This window comes from Colias eurytheme, chromosome 14 (genome assembly GCF_061535395.1).
Source record: "Colias eurytheme isolate Ceu_HAF_F1 chromosome 14, ilColEury1 Martin Lab GWU primary, whole genome shotgun sequence".
In the NCBI taxonomy this organism is placed as follows: domain Eukaryota; kingdom Metazoa; phylum Arthropoda; class Insecta; order Lepidoptera; family Pieridae; genus Colias; species Colias eurytheme.
The window spans coordinates 11,353,420-11,374,310 of record NC_142993.1 but is presented as its reverse complement, the minus strand read 5'-3'; the positions used below and the strand labels follow the sequence as shown (position 1 = coordinate 11,374,310).

The 20,891-nt window shown below is 33.4% G+C and overlaps 1 protein-coding gene and 1 long non-coding RNA gene across 2 annotated transcripts; both read right to left on the bottom strand.

The window, feature by feature from the left end:
• Positions 1-2,988: 2,988 nt before the first annotated feature.
• On the bottom strand, positions 2,989-3,438 carry LOC149903138 (uncharacterized). The gene is made up of 2 exons (XR_016457444.1): positions 3,198-3,438; positions 2,989-3,089 (listed from the first exon to the last, which is right to left on the bottom strand). It is a non-coding gene; the product is annotated as an uncharacterized LOC149903138 (long non-coding RNA).
• Positions 3,439-5,912: 2,474 nt separating this feature from the next.
• LOC149903137 (organic cation transporter protein-like) lies at positions 5,913-17,501 on the bottom strand. Its single transcript, XM_090109547.1, has 7 exons — positions 17,323-17,501; positions 11,296-11,497; positions 10,816-10,916; positions 9,187-9,341; positions 8,319-8,945; positions 7,855-8,036; positions 5,913-6,105 (listed from the first exon to the last, which is right to left on the bottom strand). The coding sequence occupies exons 1-7, from the start codon at positions 17,481-17,483 to the stop codon at positions 5,926-5,928; spliced, it is 1,608 nt and encodes a 535-aa protein (XP_089965673.1). The 5' UTR covers positions 17,484-17,501; the 3' UTR covers positions 5,913-5,925.
• Between the last annotated feature and the right edge of the window lie 3,390 nt (positions 17,502-20,891).

Sequence of the window (20,891 nt, the reverse complement as noted above, 5' to 3'; positions counted from 1 at the left end):
ATTATTACAAATTATTACATTTATTACAAAATGGGTTTCCCTATTTTTATATCTTACTAGTGGTCCGCCCCGGCTTCGCCCGTGGTACCTACATGTTTAAACTATCCTATCTCTCAAGTTGGATCGAACTGCACATGGTGTGCGAATTTTATTATAATCGGTTAAGTGGTTTAGGAGTCCATTGAGGACAAACATTGTGACACGAGATTTATATAATATATGTATATTAATATTAATATGCACATACTAGCTTCCGCCCGCGGCTTCGCCCGCGTGGTGTTTTGATAAAAGGTAGCCATGTTCTTACTCAGGGTCTAAAGCTGATTGTCTGTGCCAAATTTCATCAAAATCGGTTGAGAGATTTAAGCGGGAAAGCGTAACAGACAGACAGACAGAGTTACTTTCGCATTTATAATATTAGTAGGGATGGGTTTTCCTAACTTATAGACATACTAGCGGTCCGCCCCGGCTTCGTCCGTGGTACATATTTCGCAATAAAAGGTAGCCTATGTTCTTTCTCAGGGTCTAAAGATTATCTGTCCCAAATTTCATCAAAATCGGTCCAGTAGTTTATGCGTGAAAACCATACATACATACATACATACAAACCTTTCTTCTTTATAATATTAGTATAGATTTAATTGTAAATATAAAGTCCAATCTACTATAATGTCTAGACTTAGATCAAATGTAATGTATTACGTATATATTATATACCAACGCAAATTGATACTTTTTCCAAATAGGTAGGTACCTATTAACTTACAAAAACATGTCAGCATTATGAAGCGTTTATTCAGTTATAAAATTTATTGTTTTATTTCGCCCAAATAAATCATACAATACCTTTTATCTACATATTCAGCCTTCAGGTATGCATTGAAAATAATTTTGGTCTTAAAAACGTTTTCAGAGGTTTTCGTTTCTACTTTATGGTAATGCATAGAGTGTCTTTTAAATAACTAGGTATTTTTTATTTCACACAAGCGCAAGAAAGATACAATCAAAATAATCTTTCCTCCTTATCCTACTAATATTATAAATGCGAAAGTTTGTGAGGATGTGTGTGTGTGTGTTTGTTACTCTTTCACGCAAATACTGCTGAACTGATTACAATGAAATTTAGCACACGTATAGAGGGTAACTTGGATTAACACAAAGGATAGGTTTAATTCCCGGAAATCCCACGGGAACGCGAACTTTGCGGGTTTTCCTTTGAAAACGCGGGCGAAGCCGCGGGCGGAAATCTAGTAGTATTGTTATATGTTAGTACTATTATATGTTAGGTTTTCAATTACGATGGAAATCAATAATCTGGTTCCGAGTTTGTTTATCATATTTAACTAATAAAATTCGTCACGAATTAACAAAGTAGGTATAGTAAGTTGATATCTAATCCACTTGCACTGAAAGAAAAACAATCAGTGAAATGAAAATGGAAAATGCCTCTGCCATATAAACTCACCATAAAACGATTGTTTTGGATAAGATAAAAGCAAATACAATCAATTTTATTATTTGGTATTTTACTATAGGTATAAATTGGAAATATTTTAATTATTAGTGTTAAATAAATTAGTGTGAACACGGGAGCCCCGTGTTCACACTAATTTATTTAAAAAACAGTTTATAACTAGTCTAACTAGTCTAAAAAACAGTTTATAACTATATTAGGAACCTGAGTCATTAAATTTATGTAGCAAATTATGGTGGAAAAAAAACGATTTATTTATTTAATTCGTCGCGGATTAAAGCTTGTGACAATTAGGTGAGAAATTCGTGAAAAATATCCAATCTATTCTTATCTCAATTTACTACCGATGACAAAGTTAAAAATCTAAAAACAAATAACACATTATTCCAAAAATAACACAATAAAAATAGTCGAGACGCGAATATTTCAGTAAAGATTTACTTACAACAGAGTTTCATAAAACCATTAAGTAGGACAATAAAAATGTAGATACCCTATCTTGTACATACTTGTGATAAGTTTGTGATTATAACAAGGTGTTAATTATTGCACTTGAAAATCCCCTCGCTACTGTCGGTAGTATAAGTGTAGGTACCTGTGGTAGGTACTCACGGACAAAACACTTACGATGAATGCAATTGTGACCTATTAAGTTGATCTTAATGTACGAGACACGAGTGCAATTATTTGTTTATGTTAATAATCCTCTTCTGACCGAATCTTGTTTGATAGTAAAATAGTTTGGAAAATCCAAAAGTGCACGCCTCATAATTTTTTTTTAATAATTATTTATTAATTATTATTTTTGTTTATTTAATAACAATTAAACCACATCGAATCAGACCCTGAAAAATGAAAGGGTTCTATTCCTGAGCATACTCAAGCGTAAGAGAAAAAAAAAGACTCGATTAGTAAAGTATTTCGGTCGCTATCGTGTTAACAAGAAAAAGGATCCGCACATACAGACACACGGACGTCCAAGACAGAACTTTTTTAAACTGTTTTTTAACTAGTTTAAATAACAAAAATGACATCAAAAATATCATGAATGTTAAAAATAGTGTTTTTTCTTAATATGTGTGTGTATGTATTATCTTACAAGTGCAATGTATGATACATAAAGACATTTTAAGTTTGAAAAATCAGATGTTTTGCGCGAAGTGACAGTAGTATAGGTAAACCAGAATCTGATGGCAATTAGGGAAATCAAAATTTTGAGTGTGCAACCCTAGGGAAAATGGACTGAACGATCTTGATACTGCTTATTTTTTAGTTTGTTCTCAATGTCATTAGTCACATTACATAAGTGGACAATACTGTACTTAATAATGAGATATCCACTTAATATTATGTAGGTACATACTTACATGTATAATATACATATTGCTTTTATACAGGTAATACATATTATTATTTACACATACCTATATTTGAATGTTCATTATCATTATGCCATGTGAAAATATCGATGTTATATCGATAGAAAACTAGACTGCTTATAATTTTTTATAAAATAAAATAAAACTATGTTTATTTTCGTAAGTATAAACAGATACACACATTATAAAATTGACTTGGACAGCTTGGACTTGACGAATAGCCGTATTGGAAACTCCTGTAATAAGTTTTCATAAAATTATATTCCAATCAACAAAAAATATTATAGTTACCTACATATAATATTTTTTAATTGAAAGTATCAAAGCGGGTAAGTCCAATTTACCAATAAAATCTTCTAAATTGAAAATTGTGATGTGTTTGACCCTTCTTAATCAAATATTTTTCTATACACATTATAAACAACACCTCTTGCTTGTGATCACAGCGGCTTTTTCGACATTTTCGAAGATTTTTTAGACAAAATCCTAAAATTTATTTATCAACTGCAAAAAAGACAAATAATTTGACAACCAATTTGATAGTTGTCAAATAAGTTGCCACATGAAAATCTTTTATTTCTTAAATATAAAAATGCCATCAGATTCTGGTAGACCTATACCCACCTCAACGCTTCGCTTATGAGGCGTGCAATATAAGAGAACTTCATTTATTGTAAGTCTGATCGATTAAGGAAATAATTATGTTTCTTGTTAATATGTTTGTTTTAACTAGTTAGTTTAAGAAGTACTTTGGAATCCTTATAATATTTTTATGTGATAGCAGCAGTGTACAGAAAAATATAACTGAAAACACCGGGGCGAAAATTTGCTCTGATAAAAGTAGAGGGTTGTGTAAAAACCTGTTTTCTATATTATGTTAGGTACTGAAAAATTATATTTTTCACAATTTTTCCTTTATCTGTGCTATAAGATGTTGCTACATATACCATAATTTCAAGATAGAATACGTTCACAAGAAGTATCCTGTAAGTTTTGATTCGCCCACGAATGTCGAAATTTGAGAAATTTTTCAGCATAAACATTGCGTTGGTTTATTGTTGGCGTAATTGTTTATTGTTGATTTTATCACAGCTTCAAGGAAGCGTAGATTTGATTCTTCAATAACTATAAATTTTAGCTTTATACCTCCAAGAATTCCTGAAAATAATGGTCTTGCAAGGACAGACAGACCGACAGAAGGACAACGAATTAGTGATCTTTTAAGGTTTCCCTTTCTCCCTAGTGAAGTTGAAAGTCCTTAACGTATTTCTGCTTTTAAACAGTAGATCAGTGTAATTTGCTTTAAATTTCCGATTAAAATCGTATTATTCACATAAATAAAACAACAAACTCTTATAACAATAATATTTATTATCTTAACATTATCCATGCGTCATAATAGATACATTAAATAACAATTATTAACATTAAGATATACAATTACAAAATAGTGACATGGTTTTCTCAATTTGAGAATGATTTAAACTAGAATATATTAATTTGAAACTATATTTACATATACTTGAAGGGGACATATCCAAATGTTACTGGACATTCTTTAGAATTATCCAAGGGACTTAAGCCGATTTCTTTGCTTATTCGGGACGCATTGAATCATTAGGCATCCATTTACTTACATCAGTTATTTAATTATTTTCTCTCTCTAAGTGGCAATACATATATAAACATCTAGCCCCATCTATCAGGAGTTTGTTACAACATATTTTTGACGAATGATGATGCCCACTTGGCCAACATTTATTGTCTTAATCTTGAGCAGGGTGCATGCCCTAAGTAACTACACTTAAATAAAGATCTTCAAGAAACGAGAGTTTTGAATTTTGATCTTTCTCATATGCAAACGACAATTTGCATTGCTTAAGTTTTAACATAAATAATTCAAAATATGATACATAAAGACATTTTAAGTTTGAAAAATCAGATGTTTTGCGCGAAGTGACAGTAGTACCCACCTCAACGCTTCGCTTATGAGGCGTGCAAAAGTTGTGTTGATAAAATTATTGTATTTAAATGCGTTAAATATTCACTTATAATACCACAAGAGCTTCAAAATTATCGGGTATTTTCCGATAGGTTCGTTGCAAACAAATGAAGAAGTCAAGTTTTCAGTCAAGGTTAAAATTGTTGATTTTTCCTGAAAAACTTGACGACTTTATTTGTTTGCAGGGAACCTTGAGGGAAATGCCAGATAATTTTGAAGCTCGTGTGGTATTCGGGAGATTATTTTCCGTCCCAAATGTTGGCCAATAATTTCACAATTGAATTTAACCTGTCAGTTTGACGTCAACGACCAGAGAAAATTTTCAAAAAATTATCAGTATAATACCATGTAGGTTGTACCACGTGACGTCGAATGGTGCAATTCTATTGGTCGATATTTGGGTCGGAAAAATAATCTACAATAATTAAACGCTAAAATTAACAATATGTTCTTAATTACAATTATCTAGTTATGCACTAATTCATAAAGTAAGGTCTTGCGAGGTCGTCTGCATGGGTTTTCTTTATAATTCATATACTAGTAGGTATATCTTCTTACAAATCATATTCTATTAGTTAGGGAACCATGTTTCCAAGAAATTGCCATGATCGAACACACATTGATATGATACATTGTTAATCTCAAGATTTACTTTTCCATTGCCATTTCTGACAGGATATTTTGCACTTCAGTTTTACTCCAACGTAGCCTGAAGGTAATTTATATATTTCAAGCATTTATTTAACGTTTCAGCGCCAGTTTTTCATATCCAGTTTGTTTTAAAACTTTCTTCTTCTTGTCTGGCGCAACAAAATCAGCAAATTCGTGTATGAATGGAAGATACCTTCCTTTCATACATTCTCACATAGGCACGAAGTAGACTCATATCCTACTTCTTTAACACCGAAAACTGCATATTCAATATAACGATATTTTCCTATGAAATAAAGTCACAGAACATAATATTTGACCTGAACACTTTGCTTTGCAGTTTGCCTACATTAGGCAATATTTAAATGCTAGTCCAGCTTAGCATAAGCACTATTTTTTGCAATAAATCCAAACTAACACTAATCCACTATAATGTCTGTAGTTTTCTTAGATCTTGGTGCAACAGCAATGCCTTCAGCCTGCTTCACTGTATCTGGTAGTTGGATGTGCAGCGTCTCCGGTGTGAGCAGCATGAGGAGACCGGCAATGGCCGCCATTATACCAAATAAAAGATACGGCAGGGACTCCATGTACGCCATCTGAAAGGAAATGGAACAAATTAAGTACACACATAATGTTTTCGCTCATAATTCAGATTATCAAGACGCAGCGTGTTCAAATACAATCTATCATTTTTAACTCCCCATTTCGCATTTTATCCTCTTATAATGCAGCATTTTTTTACCAACAGATTTTACCTATTATACAAATTAAATCATTATGAGATGACTAGTAGGTATTTCTTTCCTTAGACGATTAAGGAAAGAAAGGCATATAATGTATTACATGTATTTAGATAAACTAGGCAATTTAGATTTATGATCTGGAATTAGTAATATAATCGACTAGCGGTCCGCCCCGGCTTCGCCCGTGGTACATATTTCGCAATAAAAGGTAGCCTATGTTCTTTCTAAGGGTCTAAAGATTGTCTGAGCCAAATTTCATCAAAATCGGTCCAGTAGACAGTAGTTTATGCGTGAGAACCATACCTACATTCATACATAATTATAAACCTTTCCTCTTTATAATATTATTATTAGTATAGATTAACCTAAAACCTTTACGGGTCATAAATTAATCAAACCGAATTAAAATCTACCAGATTAAAAGATAACTTTAATATTTCTATCAAATAAGATTTACTACTTGGCACGTGCTTATAATAAAATGATTGCAAAACTATGATAAGGAAAGCTTATACATAATACGCAAAAAAATGCTCGATAATTAATATTTTATCTTTTAAGACATATTATAGCGAACTGAAGCTACAGTTACTAAGATTAATATATGAGATATTACGAATTACGGAATTACCTACACGATAACTGCGCCTATTACTAAATAACTAAAAACAAAATATAACAACAACAAAATCATCCAGATATCGTCAAACCTACACTTTTGTCAAACACTTTAAAATACAAATCAACATTTCCCAAACTTCCAGGCTTGAAAACTACAGAGACTAACATTCAATATCATATGCACTTACTACCAAACCTCTACAAACACCCAAAAATCTACAAGACAATGAACAATCTACAAGACAATGTGAATACACGCGTCAAACCAGTAGTGGAGTGAGAGGTGCGCAGGTCGAACCAAGGCGACCAATAGCAGAACACACGCTCATCATAGAATGTCTTGCTTGCGTAGGGAACAACTCGATGGTGTAAATGTAGATGGACGCAAACACCATACTGATGCAGCACTTGCCAACCATCGTGAGGCATGTTGTCATAGTGCCTGGAGATGTTATTTTTTAACGCTTGTCTAGAGATTGCTATTGATAGTTGTTTTTGCAGATTTGTCTAATGGTGTATGTTTACTATTTTATTCCTATTTATTTGATTGTAATAAGACAGCTATGACATACAAGTACAACATCTTTTTCCCATATGAATCCTGCATATAAACTAAAAACGGCATCGTCAATGATGTTTAAAGTTTAAACCTACTGAGCCTATAATAATTTCATAAAGTCGAAAGATGCTAAAGTAGTCTATGTTGCAGTTGTAAACATAGACTAATTTAGCATCATAATTTAAATAAAATAATAATAGTTTAAAAAAACACGCTTTTAGTTCGGTTTTCTATAAAACGCGTGTTTTTTATTTTTTTTAACTATTATTTATTTTATCAAATTAGTGTATTGTCATCGGTCCTTAATAAATCTACAAAGTTTGAACGAAATCTGGCCGTTTAAAGTGGGTCAAAATCGCGCCCAAAGAAGTCGGTTACAAACATACAGGTGAAGCTAATATAAAGCGTGTAAAAATACAAACCAATAGGGGCGTTTGTGGTGCAATCACTTGACCGATTCTCCCGGCCATGGAACATAGAGCTACCAGCGAGTGGCGAACAGACGTGGGGTATAGCTCTGAGGTGTAAATGTAGATGCTACTGAATGCCATACTGATAGATAACTTGCCCAGCAAGTTCAAACACGTTTGCAGCCACTGCAAATCTGAAAAGTAACGCTAAGGTCTACATAACTGCTTATGACTACTGCCTAATCTACTTCTACAGGCTAATTTTCATGTTTCAGCTACCTTAGTACATGATTATAATAATTAATCTAAGGTATGTAACAAAATTCGCAAAATACCAATTAATCTGATACTACACTAATTAATAATGAGATTACATGATGACTTTGTACTAATTTCAATGAATTGCAGATAAAAATTTAAGATATACGTGTAACAACTGTACGACACAAGGTAAATTAAAGTTCAAAGTAACTTACGTGTGGGAATGAAAGGTAATCCGAAAAGTGATAGTCCGCACACGAAGAATGAAGTCATAATGGACGCTTTGCGTCCGAAGCGGTCCAACGTTAATACGCTTAAACAGTATCCTGGTATCTCCACTAACGCGGTAAGAATATAGTTCACGTAGCTGTTACCACCGAGAGACACTGAGTTTATAGACAGCCCGTAGTAAATAAACGTCACAGTGATCCACCAAAAGGCACAAATAAATAGTCTGGATATTAACACTCGCGATCTCAACACTTGCAACACGAGAGATTCTTTATTCTGCTCCACCGACGTGTCTTCCAATTGTGTTGTCTCGTCCGTTAATTGTTTGATGGTCTCCGGCGACAACTTTCTCTTGTTTATTTCTGCAGCTTTGAAAATGATCTTTGCTGCTTCCTTCTTCCTGCCCTTGCTGAGCAGCCATCGAACACTCTCTTCTATTACGAAGCAGTAGAGTATAAAAATGAATGAAGGTGCGTAGATGATCCTGGTTAGCGTCCTCCACTCGGGAACGGCCCACGCGACCAGCGCCACGAGCGCCTGACCGAGAGCAAACGTGCAGGATATTATATTACCACCAAGCACCCTGCGATTTATGCCGACCATTTCCAACGCTGAAAAAAACGATAACATATTGTTTAATTTCATGTAATAAGTTAAAAGTTAAAGTCAAATTTATTTATATCGACACATAAATAAAGAATAGTAATGATAGAAAAAGGTAAGGGAAATAGTGTAAACGTTAGCAGAAACCTAACTTTCATTTTTTTCGTAAATAGGTGCTGATAAAATTGATCATACAAGTAATTTACCAACAAAATTCACTACTCAAACATGTTTCAAGCAGTTTATTACCAAGAATAAAACCAGAGCTGTAGACACCGGAGCCCACGATAGCCTCTAGCAGCTCGAAGATAATATACATGACATAGGACGTAGAGAAGGAGCGGATGACCCCCATGATTGCTGGAGCAACCGCCGTTAGGATGAAGGCGACGCGACGCCCGAAACTGAAATATTGGAAATGAATTATTGACAAACTATTGATTTTAGGTCAGAGGGTATTTAATTGAGGAATAGTAGGTATCGCTCATGGAAGATCTTTGAAACTGCTGGTAAAAATATGGGTTGAGGATAATGATGTTAAAGATAAGACGTGGAAAATTTTATGAAAAATTATCATTATCAATAAAAGAATATAGAAATATGTAACTACGAAGATATTATATTCTTAATTAACTTCTTATTTTTAACGGACATACAATTAGGCATATTTTATTATAAGTTTTAAGGTAGACATAGTTAAGGTGCGTATAAATTAAGCGCGGCAGCCGCGCGAGCCAATGTTCGACCAGAGTTGACGTTCATTTGCTGCGCGAGCCAATATGTAGATATATTTTAAGTTGAACGTAGTAGCCGCGCGCGGCAGGCGATCCATCACGAACATCTCTTCTGTAGGACGCCAAAAGTGTAGTCATTTTCTTTTTCAAGTCAGGAATAGCTATATCCATTTTCTTACTGATTTCTACCCACGCATCATACCTCAGCGATTTATTGTGGTATTGGGAGGATTTGCTGTTCCACAAAAATTCATTAGCGCCATACAATTGTATTAGTAAACGGCACTTTTCGTTGTCCATTTTTACGTATACGTCGCGCGAGCCGAATCACCAAAACTACAAACCGTCCACACGGCGCGCGAGCGAACGCCTGAAGCTCCTTTGATGCGGTCTCAAAAACCGACAGTGAGCGGATCGCCCCGCGGCACGTTCGAGCGCGGCAATGTTCGCGTCGCCGCGCGCGGCGATCCCGTCTACATAGTGCGCGGCCGCCGCGCGCGCCTATGTTCGATGGTTTGCCGCGCTTAGTTTATACGCGGCTTTATTTGTTACTCTTTTTTTCGAAAACAGACGTTTTTCAACGGAAAAAATAATTAAAATAAGTGTTGAGACATTAGCTTACCTTATCTATATTCTACAAGTAGGAATAACACGGTTAATGTCAAGAAGCTATGTAAAAATACGCAATTAAAAGTAGTTTACTACAAAATAATAGTTATATGAAGGCTGTGCGATTATTTATATTATCCTTAGCAATTTTTTCCGCGATAAAACTAAACCTAAACCACATATAATAATTATAATACCATCAATTGGCTAAAGGTATGTCGAATTATAAAAAAATGTTCTGAACACATATTTTTAGATGCTTGAATGGACAGAAGGTACTAACTTTTGAGACATATTATGTATCCTGCTTATGGATATAAACTTTCATAACAATTCAACAGACAAACAAGGAATTAGTTCAGCCATATCAAAAATTACATTAGGACTAGAAATTTTGTATCTACGTTTGAAATTTTGTATCTATGGTGTCTGCGCACTTTTATCGTAGTTTAGTTGAATATATTTATAGCCAATATGCACTCTTTTTTATACAATTCTCTTTTTTTAATAGTTAAATCAGAAAATTCATACAAACCTATCAGATATGTATGCAGTGAGCGGCAGCGCGAAGAATATACCAGCGCTGTGGATCGTGCCCACCAGAGTGCGCTTCCACTCCTCGCAGGCCAGGTCGAACTGAAAGCATAGAATAGCAAATAAAATCTCTTAATCAACAATTTAAAACTGTTTGATTCGATCAGTGATATAACATCGCTTTCATTCTCTAGATGCTGATGTGAAGAAGTTAACAGAGCAAATATTAATTTAGCATTAGTTAACAAAGTTTTAAAATGTCAACAACAAAAATTTACCATTTTAATTATACACGCATTTAACATCACGATACAGAACAATATTTGTATCATACATAATTAATGCACAAGATAATTCATGGAAACTTTTTGAACTTCACTTTTTGTCAGAACTTTTAAGATATCAGCTAGCTGTGATCTTCCAATGAATCTGGTAGTTACTTCAACTAATAAATAAATATTTTAACTAAAATTCCACTTACACTAGCAACAATAGTGTTATTATGCTCGTATATCCAGCTATCACACCGCTCTGTGTCCGTGGGGTGAAACGCGTCGGGGGTGCAGCTGCCCCCCACGGTGACGTAACGCTCGCATCGACCCCCGCCGTCGGGGAGCGCAAAGCCCCCCCACCCGTTTGTGTCGAACTTTGGGGGGGACGACTCGCATAGCGGTACCCTGCATCTGTAATAAACAAATATAATATATAAGTAAATTTGTAAAATAAAAAAAATGAAAGATATCTTTGAAAAAGGCTCATAGATTATGTTTTAATAAAAACTTTTGAGATGGCCTAATATGATTATAATAATATGTAAATAGAGTAAGATTATAATACAGGGAATTTTTTGCCAAAAGTTCAATTGTGTGATCGCTTCAGGGTTGTCTGTATTTTATTTACATTTCAAACGTTGCCTTCATTAACCAATATTTTATGATAAATTTCATGCAGACCATTCATATATAAATGAATTGTATAAATATATTATATGCGAATTGTAAAAAAAAACATAAAAGTATTAATTAATTTTATCAAGCACCGAAAAAAGGATACTTTTTAAAGAATCTTTTAATTTCTTCGCATAGGTAACTGCAATAATTGTGCGTAGACAATAAATAGGAACAGGAAGCATAAATAAATGATAGCATTGTCTTCATATTTACACCATGCTTGTTTAGGAGTGACGCACAGACATCCAAAAACTAAACCATATTAGCAAAAAGGATAACCGTCATTAAAGTATTCATATCACATCTGAAGGAAACAGCTTGTGTGCCAAGGGCGAGCTAGTTGCTCTGATTGACTTATTTATCTCCATTCAAAAGCCACTTAGGATTCCCGTGCAAGTAGTCGTTGCAAGTAATAAGGTCCATTTACAATTGTAATAATAAGAAGGTACTTGCGACAAATTTTCGGACGTAGATATAATAGGAGATGAAGCAACTGTAGTAGGTACATTGTGTAGTAAGTACACAGTTGGTATGCGTGGTAAGGTGGTTTCATTCGGTATAAAATTAATTATTTACAACAATTATTCAGAAAAAAATAAACTTCTTCTAATTGCGCCTTTCAAATCTATACTTATCTACTTACTAATATTATAAAGCTGAAGAGCTTTTTTCGTTTGTTTGTTTGAACGCGCTAATCTCAGGAACTGCTGGTCCGATTTGAAACATTCTTTAGGTGTTAGATAGCCCATTTATCGAGGAAGGTATAGGCTATATATCATAACGCTAAGACTTAAAGGGTAAAACCGCGGGGCACTGCTAGTCAGACAATACAATATTTGTATACGATCTATTATCAATCATTACTCTCCTACTATACTACTATCAACACATTGTACAGTAGCTGCGTGTTTAATAAATAATTACGTATACATAATCTATATAATCCTGTCGATAACATGTCCAATATCGTTGGTCCATCTACTTCGATGTACTTACTATATTTATACGTATATCATCAGTACTAATACCGCCATAAATTAAATACCTAATAATGCCCAAACTTCATTAGATCGTGGTGGGATTATCGCTTATTTTTCCACATGAATAACAACCAATTTCGCGTGGCGTCATTGTTATTTCATATAGTACTTATGGTATTAGTTATATCGACACAAGTTAAATTAGAGTTTTTGTAAGTCCCCAATGTAAATACGTATATGTATTAATTGAAATATTATTTAACGAAGCCACCGTAGCAATGTAGGTATTACGCAATATAATATTAACTACGCTCTTATAAAAAATTACACTTTAATCAATATTACTACGTAACTAATTATATTATTTACTGGTTACTGAAATAAGCAATAAAATCCCTGGTAATTTAAATGCATTAGTTTATTAGTCTTTCTCTCTGTTTGTTTTTTAGCCTGAAATACCGAACGAATAGGTAGGTACCTACGTTTATAGATAAGTAAAGAAAAGCCATACTACTCACATATTATTCTATTCAATACATCGGTATTATAAATTTCCCCTTATCTTCTTCTTCTTCTTATCTTATATATAAAAATGAATCGCAAAATGTGTTGGTAAGCGCATAACTCGGGAACGGCTGAACCGATTTCGATAATTCTTTTTTTATTATATTCCTTGAAGTACGAGGATGGTTTTTATGTAGAGAAAACGTAAATATGTACCACGGGCGAAGCCGGGGCGGACCGCTAGTGTATTATAAAATCCATATCTTTATCTACAAAGAGATACATAGGTACACACTTAGATTAGTTGATACATATAAATAAATATGTATAGCTATCTATGTATCATACAAACATATATGTATATTTTATCTCCATCCATACCCAGGAACTTTAAAAACATAACCCCCCATTCTGGTGAAGTCGGATAAAGAATAATAACCTACTTAAATATGTGAAATAATTTATTCAAATGGAACAGATTTCACGCTCAGCCGACTGCAACACCAATGAATGAAGTTCCTCATCAATTAACTTTTAATTAATTAAAAAAAAACCTGGGAACAGCGCGACGATAATGTAAACAATCAAAAGAAATAAGAATGAAACGAATAGTGACCTAAATCTTTGATTTTAATTGACAAAAACAATTAAACAGGTAAAACCGCGGGGCACAGCTTATAGTTTTTTATGTAACTATCTACAGCTAGCTGCGCCCCGCGGTTTCATCCGCGTGGTTCCGCTCCTGTCGGTCCTGTCGGTAGCATCTCTCGATAATTGGCCTATCTAACACCGAAATAGTTTTTCAAATCGGACCAGTAGTTTCTGAGATTAGCGCGTTCAAACAAACTCTTCAGCATTATAATAATATTATATCTAATATTAATAAAGTATAGATTTATTTTTGCATATTTTTCAAAACGTACCTACATTGTAAAATTCTAAGAAAAAATAATTAACTGAAAATATGTTTTTATTTCCTACAAATTCACAAAAATACAGACTGAATAAATACCTTTATTATAAGTTATTTGAACAGCTTTTCGCGAATTTACAACAATGTAGAGGAAAGTCACCAAATATGGAATAGTATCCTAATATGGAATTCCTTCATTTCTCTAAGACTATAAGTATGAATCGCAACATTCGACCATCTTCTGTTTCATTTGGTGTACTAATTATCGCACTAACACCATCGAATTAGTTGCGTGAACGGTTTACGTGTGGCAGGGGTGTTTTGTTTTGTTGCCATGCAGAAATTTTTTAAGGTAAGTAATAAATGAGTATTTACCGGCTATTATGTTTGTTTACATAAGTGTTATACTATTTAGTATATCGGCATTATGTTTATTTCACCATTTTGTGATCTTTTGTCTTTAAAATATTGTGAATTGAAAAAATATTTAGAAGAGTTTGAACGAGTATAAAAATCCAAATATGGACAGTCGTCGGTGTCTAATTATGGAATACTATAAACTTGCTATTATTTTTTTAAAAACTGTATGTAATGTTTGTTTTTAGAATGTCCGGTTCACAATCAACCTAACGAATAATCTGGGATGAAGAAAAAACGGTACAATCTATAAAATTCGTCCGGGAAAAAAAATGGGGTATTTGAAAGCGGCACAGGATATCCAAGTCCCAAGGACAACTTTATTTCTTCATTATATTTCTATTTCTTCTTTCAACGTTATTAACTTTATTAAAAGAGAAAAAAAAACAATCGAAGAAAAATAAGGATGATAGTGAAGAAGAAAGAGTCTGAGGAACTAGACGTTATCCAGTTTGATGAACATGATGAGTTGATGGACCAAGTGCCTTCTGACTCTGCAGATGCAGAATGTAACATACATGCATCAGCAGAGTCAGGAGGTTCTGTTCAAGACTTTTTTCCATGGATGAAAGTGGAGAAAGTTGAATTAAATGCTTGATGTATGGGCTCTGAACACATTATGATGTGCTGGTCCAGATGGATCTGGATTTGTGACTTTTGCAAGTAATTACGTAACTTCTTTCATTTATCACAATATGTTACATTAATTTCATTGATCTCAAAGATATTCATTACATTTTTGGTTTTGTTATGTTGATTTATTCTTATATTCCATATATGGGTACCTATTCCATATTTGGTTACTCTTTTGGGATTTTGTTTTTTGTGTAAGATTTTAATTTGATTACTGATATATTTCGTTAAAGGCTGTTAATTATCTTCTTTATATATAAAAATGAATCGCAAAATGTGTTGGTAAGCGCATAACTCGAGAACGGCTGAACCGATTTCGATAATTCTTTTTTTATTATATTCCTTGAAGTACGAGGATGGTTTTTATGTAGAGAAAACGTAAATATGTACCACGGGCGAAGCCGGGGCGGACCGCTAGTTACTTATAGATGTATGACTGACCAGTAAAAACAATAAACTGATTTAATTTATGTAAAGTTTCATTTTGATATCCCAAAAACAAAATGGTATTCCATATTTGGTTACTTTCCTCTAATAATTGGTACACGCTAAATACCAAATACCTAAGCTACTGTATTATAATTAAAACTGTCTGTGCCCCGCGGTTTTACACGCATTGCTCTGCTGATATTGGTCTTAGCATGATGACCTTATATTATAGATATAGCCCATAGCCTTCCTTAATAAATGGACTATCTAACAGTGAAATAATTTTTCAAATGGACACGTGGTTCCTGAGATTAGTGCGTTGAAGCATGGACCAATATATTATTGGTCCATGGTTGAAGCACAGACTAATAATAATATACTACGTGTTGAAGTAACAAACTTGCATCCGCCCGCGGCTTCACCCGCGTGGTTTTTTGATAAAAGGTAGCCTATTTTTTTTCTCAGGGTTTTAGGAGTGCCTGTGCCAAATTTCATCAAAATTGGTTGAGAGGTTTAAGCGGAAAAGCGTAATAGACAGACATACAGACAGAGTTACTTTTCGCATTTATAGTAGGGATAGTATAGATGTGTATTATGTATATTGTGATTAGGTTTACGTGCAACATAACATAATATTAGATTGTTATTAGTTAATTTATTCACAAATCACAGTTTATGTACTAAATAGACAAAGTCATTTAATACACTAATGTTTTGTTATGTCTAGAATTCGACTTTCCCGCGGATATCTAATATGTTATTCAGGGTGACCCAAGAAGTATGGATATACTGAAGCCAGGAGTCTACCTCATGGGGGTGATTCGGATAGCCCTCTAGGTCCTCTACCTCCTGGCTTCAGTATATCCATACATCTTGGGACATCCTGTATTATGACACACAGTTTAATTTTAAATAAATGCAACTTTTGATAAATAATATTTATTTATTTTATTTACTTACTCACTATGTATAAGATATAATTATCAGTTGCTCCCTTGAATAGAAACATTGATTTCAATTTTCTTTGGAGATGTCACCATGATGTTAACTTTCAGATAAAGGAATGTTTGTGTTTTATAAATGACTACGGCTTGGCTAATTTGATAAATTGTAAAATTGAACTGATAGCAAACTACTTACCTACAATCGGAATAATTACATCGTATTATCGACGATTATTCACATGGTCATTGGTCAGATCAATGTTGATAATTTTAATCGAAGTTATCTTATTGCTCTTTCATTTTGGGCATTATTTATATTAAATCCGTATAATATCCGTAAATTAAATGCGAATCTTATTAATTAATTTATGTTATATTCTCTTTAAATAAGCATAAGTTTTACTCCCGAATTCAACACAAAAATATAAGAATAGGTGATATATAGACATAATTGTCCGATTAAATATTATAAATGAATATAAAAATTATTCATGAAATATTACAAAAATTTGTCAAATAAATAATTTGATATCGCATTAAAATATTAAAAAAATATTTTTTTGGGTTGATTAACTGAACTTAAATTTTGCAGTAGGTACCTACGTAGATCACTATTATAATCATCGTGATAAACTGCAAATTGTATCACATCATACTTTAATATTCCTTCGCGTTACATCAAAGAGTTACAAACACACAAAAATACCCACAAACACAAACAATACATTCAAATCCTACCTGTACTCCAAGTTACCCGCTGCAAAAATGTACTGACTGCTGTACACTGCACTAAACGCTATCGGTATCAAAATGAAGCAGTAATTCCGTATCTGGTACCAGCCGAACTGGCCCAGCTCTAGCAGAATCGAGTCCAAATTCAACACGTCTTTTTTAGACATTTTGTACGCAAATTCAACCCTACAGTGGACACATAGCGCGCGCGACTGCCGCCTCACGTCTGCCCCGATAGCGCTTTAGACGCTGGACTATAATCGAGATTGCTCAAACATCCGATAATTGGACACGATGAGAAAATTGTCACGTGTTGAGTGTTAAGGATTAGCTTAATTTGATGTTTTTTTTTTCTCTTTTATGTTGTGGGCGGTGGGCAACGTGCTTCTGATTCGAGGCAAAGGTTAAGTGTCCGTTCCTACGGATTTGTAAATTCAAAATGAACGAAAGTAACTATTTTGAATAAAACTTTATATTAGTATTTTTTGTGCTATAATGCCTCACTTTATAATGCATGTATTCGTTATTATAAAACACAGGTAATAAATATTATTTGTGCAATCAAAATGAAACAATTAGGCATATCCAACTAGCAAATATTGTCATCATAAGCTCATAAGCCACCAGCGATTAAAATAATTTATTATTATCGATGACCTAACTTCGATTTCGTTTTGAGAAAATAGGTAAATAATTAACAATCTGAAGGTACCTGTTATGCTGAAAAAATTGATTTTTTAATTTTGCTGTGCTTGTAATGGTGAAGGAAAATATTGCGAGGGGATGCGCACGTCCAAGAATCAAAAGTTCGACGATATGGGAAATCTGACAACCCGCACTTGGCCAGAGTCCTTGCAATGGGATTGGACCTGTAGTCTGTACCATCATATTATGCCTAATGATGATAATAAATGGTACTGTATGGACATCATAATATGCCTGATTATTATCATTAAAAATAAAATAATAATATGATGAGACTATTTAATATCGTAAAAAAACATGATAACAATTACTAAACAACTGTAACTACCTTAAGGAAAAAATCCATAGGTTTACTAGATTGAAGCAGAATTATAGATAAAATATTGCCTAATAATTTAGCTTCATCGATCATGTTTCATTTCACAATATAAACATTAGATTAAGATAATAAGATTTTTGGCCTTTCCCTGGATTTCATAACCGAAATCTACTGATTTTTTTAACGAGAACAAAATTTTATTGGAATTAAAATAGAATCACATAAGATATTATCTTAGGTTTCCTTTTAGTAATAACTTCCATAAACATAATGTATACAGTTTTCAGTTGGTTAAATACTAAAATACTGCGTAGATAAATGATAATTAGGCTTGCTACGAATTCCACAAATCGTGATAAAATAAATAAATTTCACGGTTGATGCGATGGATTATGATAAAAGGGCACTTTGATTAATTGTATTTGGTATAATTAATTTGTAATATATTTTTGACTATTATATTTTCAAGCAGAAAACGTGTGTTTGTAGTTACGTTTTGTAAAAAAATTGTAAAAATTAGTTAAGTAGGTACTTAAGTAGTTAGATCCATGATTTTCCATAATATTTTTGATAAAGTTTGTAAGCTTATACAAATTGAAATAATAACTCTAACCTAATAAACCTAACCACGCCAATTCGAGCAAAATATCAGCATTTACTATTTAGGTAGGTACACAAAAAGAAACGAGTTGCATTTTGGGTGCAAGCTTGGTACGTGGGTACCAAAACATTATTATATTTGTATAACATGCAGGTCAATAATATCAAGTATTAATATGATGGCTTTGGACTTGAAAATAAACATAGATATACTAAAAATAGATTTTTTGATCGAACCATACATTTAAGTACCTGTAATTAACAGAAGCTGCTGAGAATACCTACATACGTCGTACTGAGCATTATTTTTGCAGCACTAAATAGAATCACAAGTAAAATCCAGCAAAGTTTTCATCTGATATTCACCGAATTAGCCGATAAGCTTCATTATTTTGTCCATAAACTACGTCACTTGGATCACTCACTGCTCAACATATTGTACCATATATTTACTTAAACCGCCATTGCAAATTTATATAACGTACATAATATTTTTTTACAACTAAAGTTTCAAGAGTGGGTAATATCCACCTCTAGCGGAAATTTTATCGCGAGCGCTCTATTTGCACGCGCCTACTAAAAATCATGTGTGTAATCATCTGTCCCAAAAGAAGATAGGAATATCGTACTTTATACATCTTTATAAATCAGCAACGCTTACAATTATGTATATACAGAGGTCTCTGTGTTCCCAGCTTTTCGCCGTTAATTTGAAAACGTATCGATATATTTTAAAAGTGCATAATATTACTGCATTTTTTCGTTTCATTTGAAAAGGTTCCTCTTACCTAAAGTTAGTCTTAAAAGTGCAGAAGATGAACTGCGCCTTGTGCATAGCGTGGAAGACGATGGCGAGGAGCACCCAGCGATAGGTGTGGTACTGATAGCGGCCGAGCTGGCCGACCTCGCGGAGCACTCTGTCCAGGTCTATGTCACATTGCTTGGGCATTACTAGCTGACCACTACAGCTATAAACACATCACACGTTTTCCATAAATAATATCACGAGTAGAAAACACCGGTAAACTAATGTATGTAGACAAGTCTTTCATAAATGAAACAAAGATTACACTGTTTTTTTAAATCCATAAGCAGGTTCTTGCCTTGGTATAAAATATCACTACCTATTACATTGTACTTTTGGTTAGACAAATATGTTTTTAGGATCAACCAAGAAATCACAACTGACAACACTCAGCAGTATATATTATTTATTTAAAATGTTTAGATAATTCGCAAATAAACACGTAAAGGATGAAGAGAAATTGCAAATAACAGCGTCGTAGAATATTATCAACGTCACTCAAAATATTTTCCAAATATGTCAGTTCAGGGAGATAGACGAAAATATATCTGTTTACCATAGTTTATAATTTCATGCTTGATTTCATGAATAGTGTAAGTCACAGCCCACAGGTGTAAGTTCATCAAATTATAACATTATACTAGCTGTGCTCCGCAGTTTTACCCGAAGTTCTCCGCTCCTGTTGGTCTTAGCGTGATGATAATAATATATAGCCTTACAGCCTTCCTCAATAAATGGGCTATCTAACACTGAAAAAGTTTGGAAAATCCAAAAGTGCACGATATTAATTGCAATTAAACGACACTGAATTAATTAATCATTCGCATTCAGTGACCTACAATCGTCGATTAGAATATTTAAAAAAAAATTAACTCAAATGATGGATTTTTTCACAAGTTATAGTGTTTTCAGGTTTCACACATGACGGACAGGAAAATTTTTTGACCTATTTCGGTGTTTTTTTCCAATTCTATTGAAGTAAATCAATTTTTAAAAAGTATGGGATTAATCTCCATTAAATTATCTCGACAATAGTATGCAAAATATCTTGATTCCGTGAACTAACAAGGCTATAATAATAAGAATAGCTGCAAAAATGAGGCGAAAAAAATTTTTCGATCGTAAAGCACTCTCTGATGCTTCGCA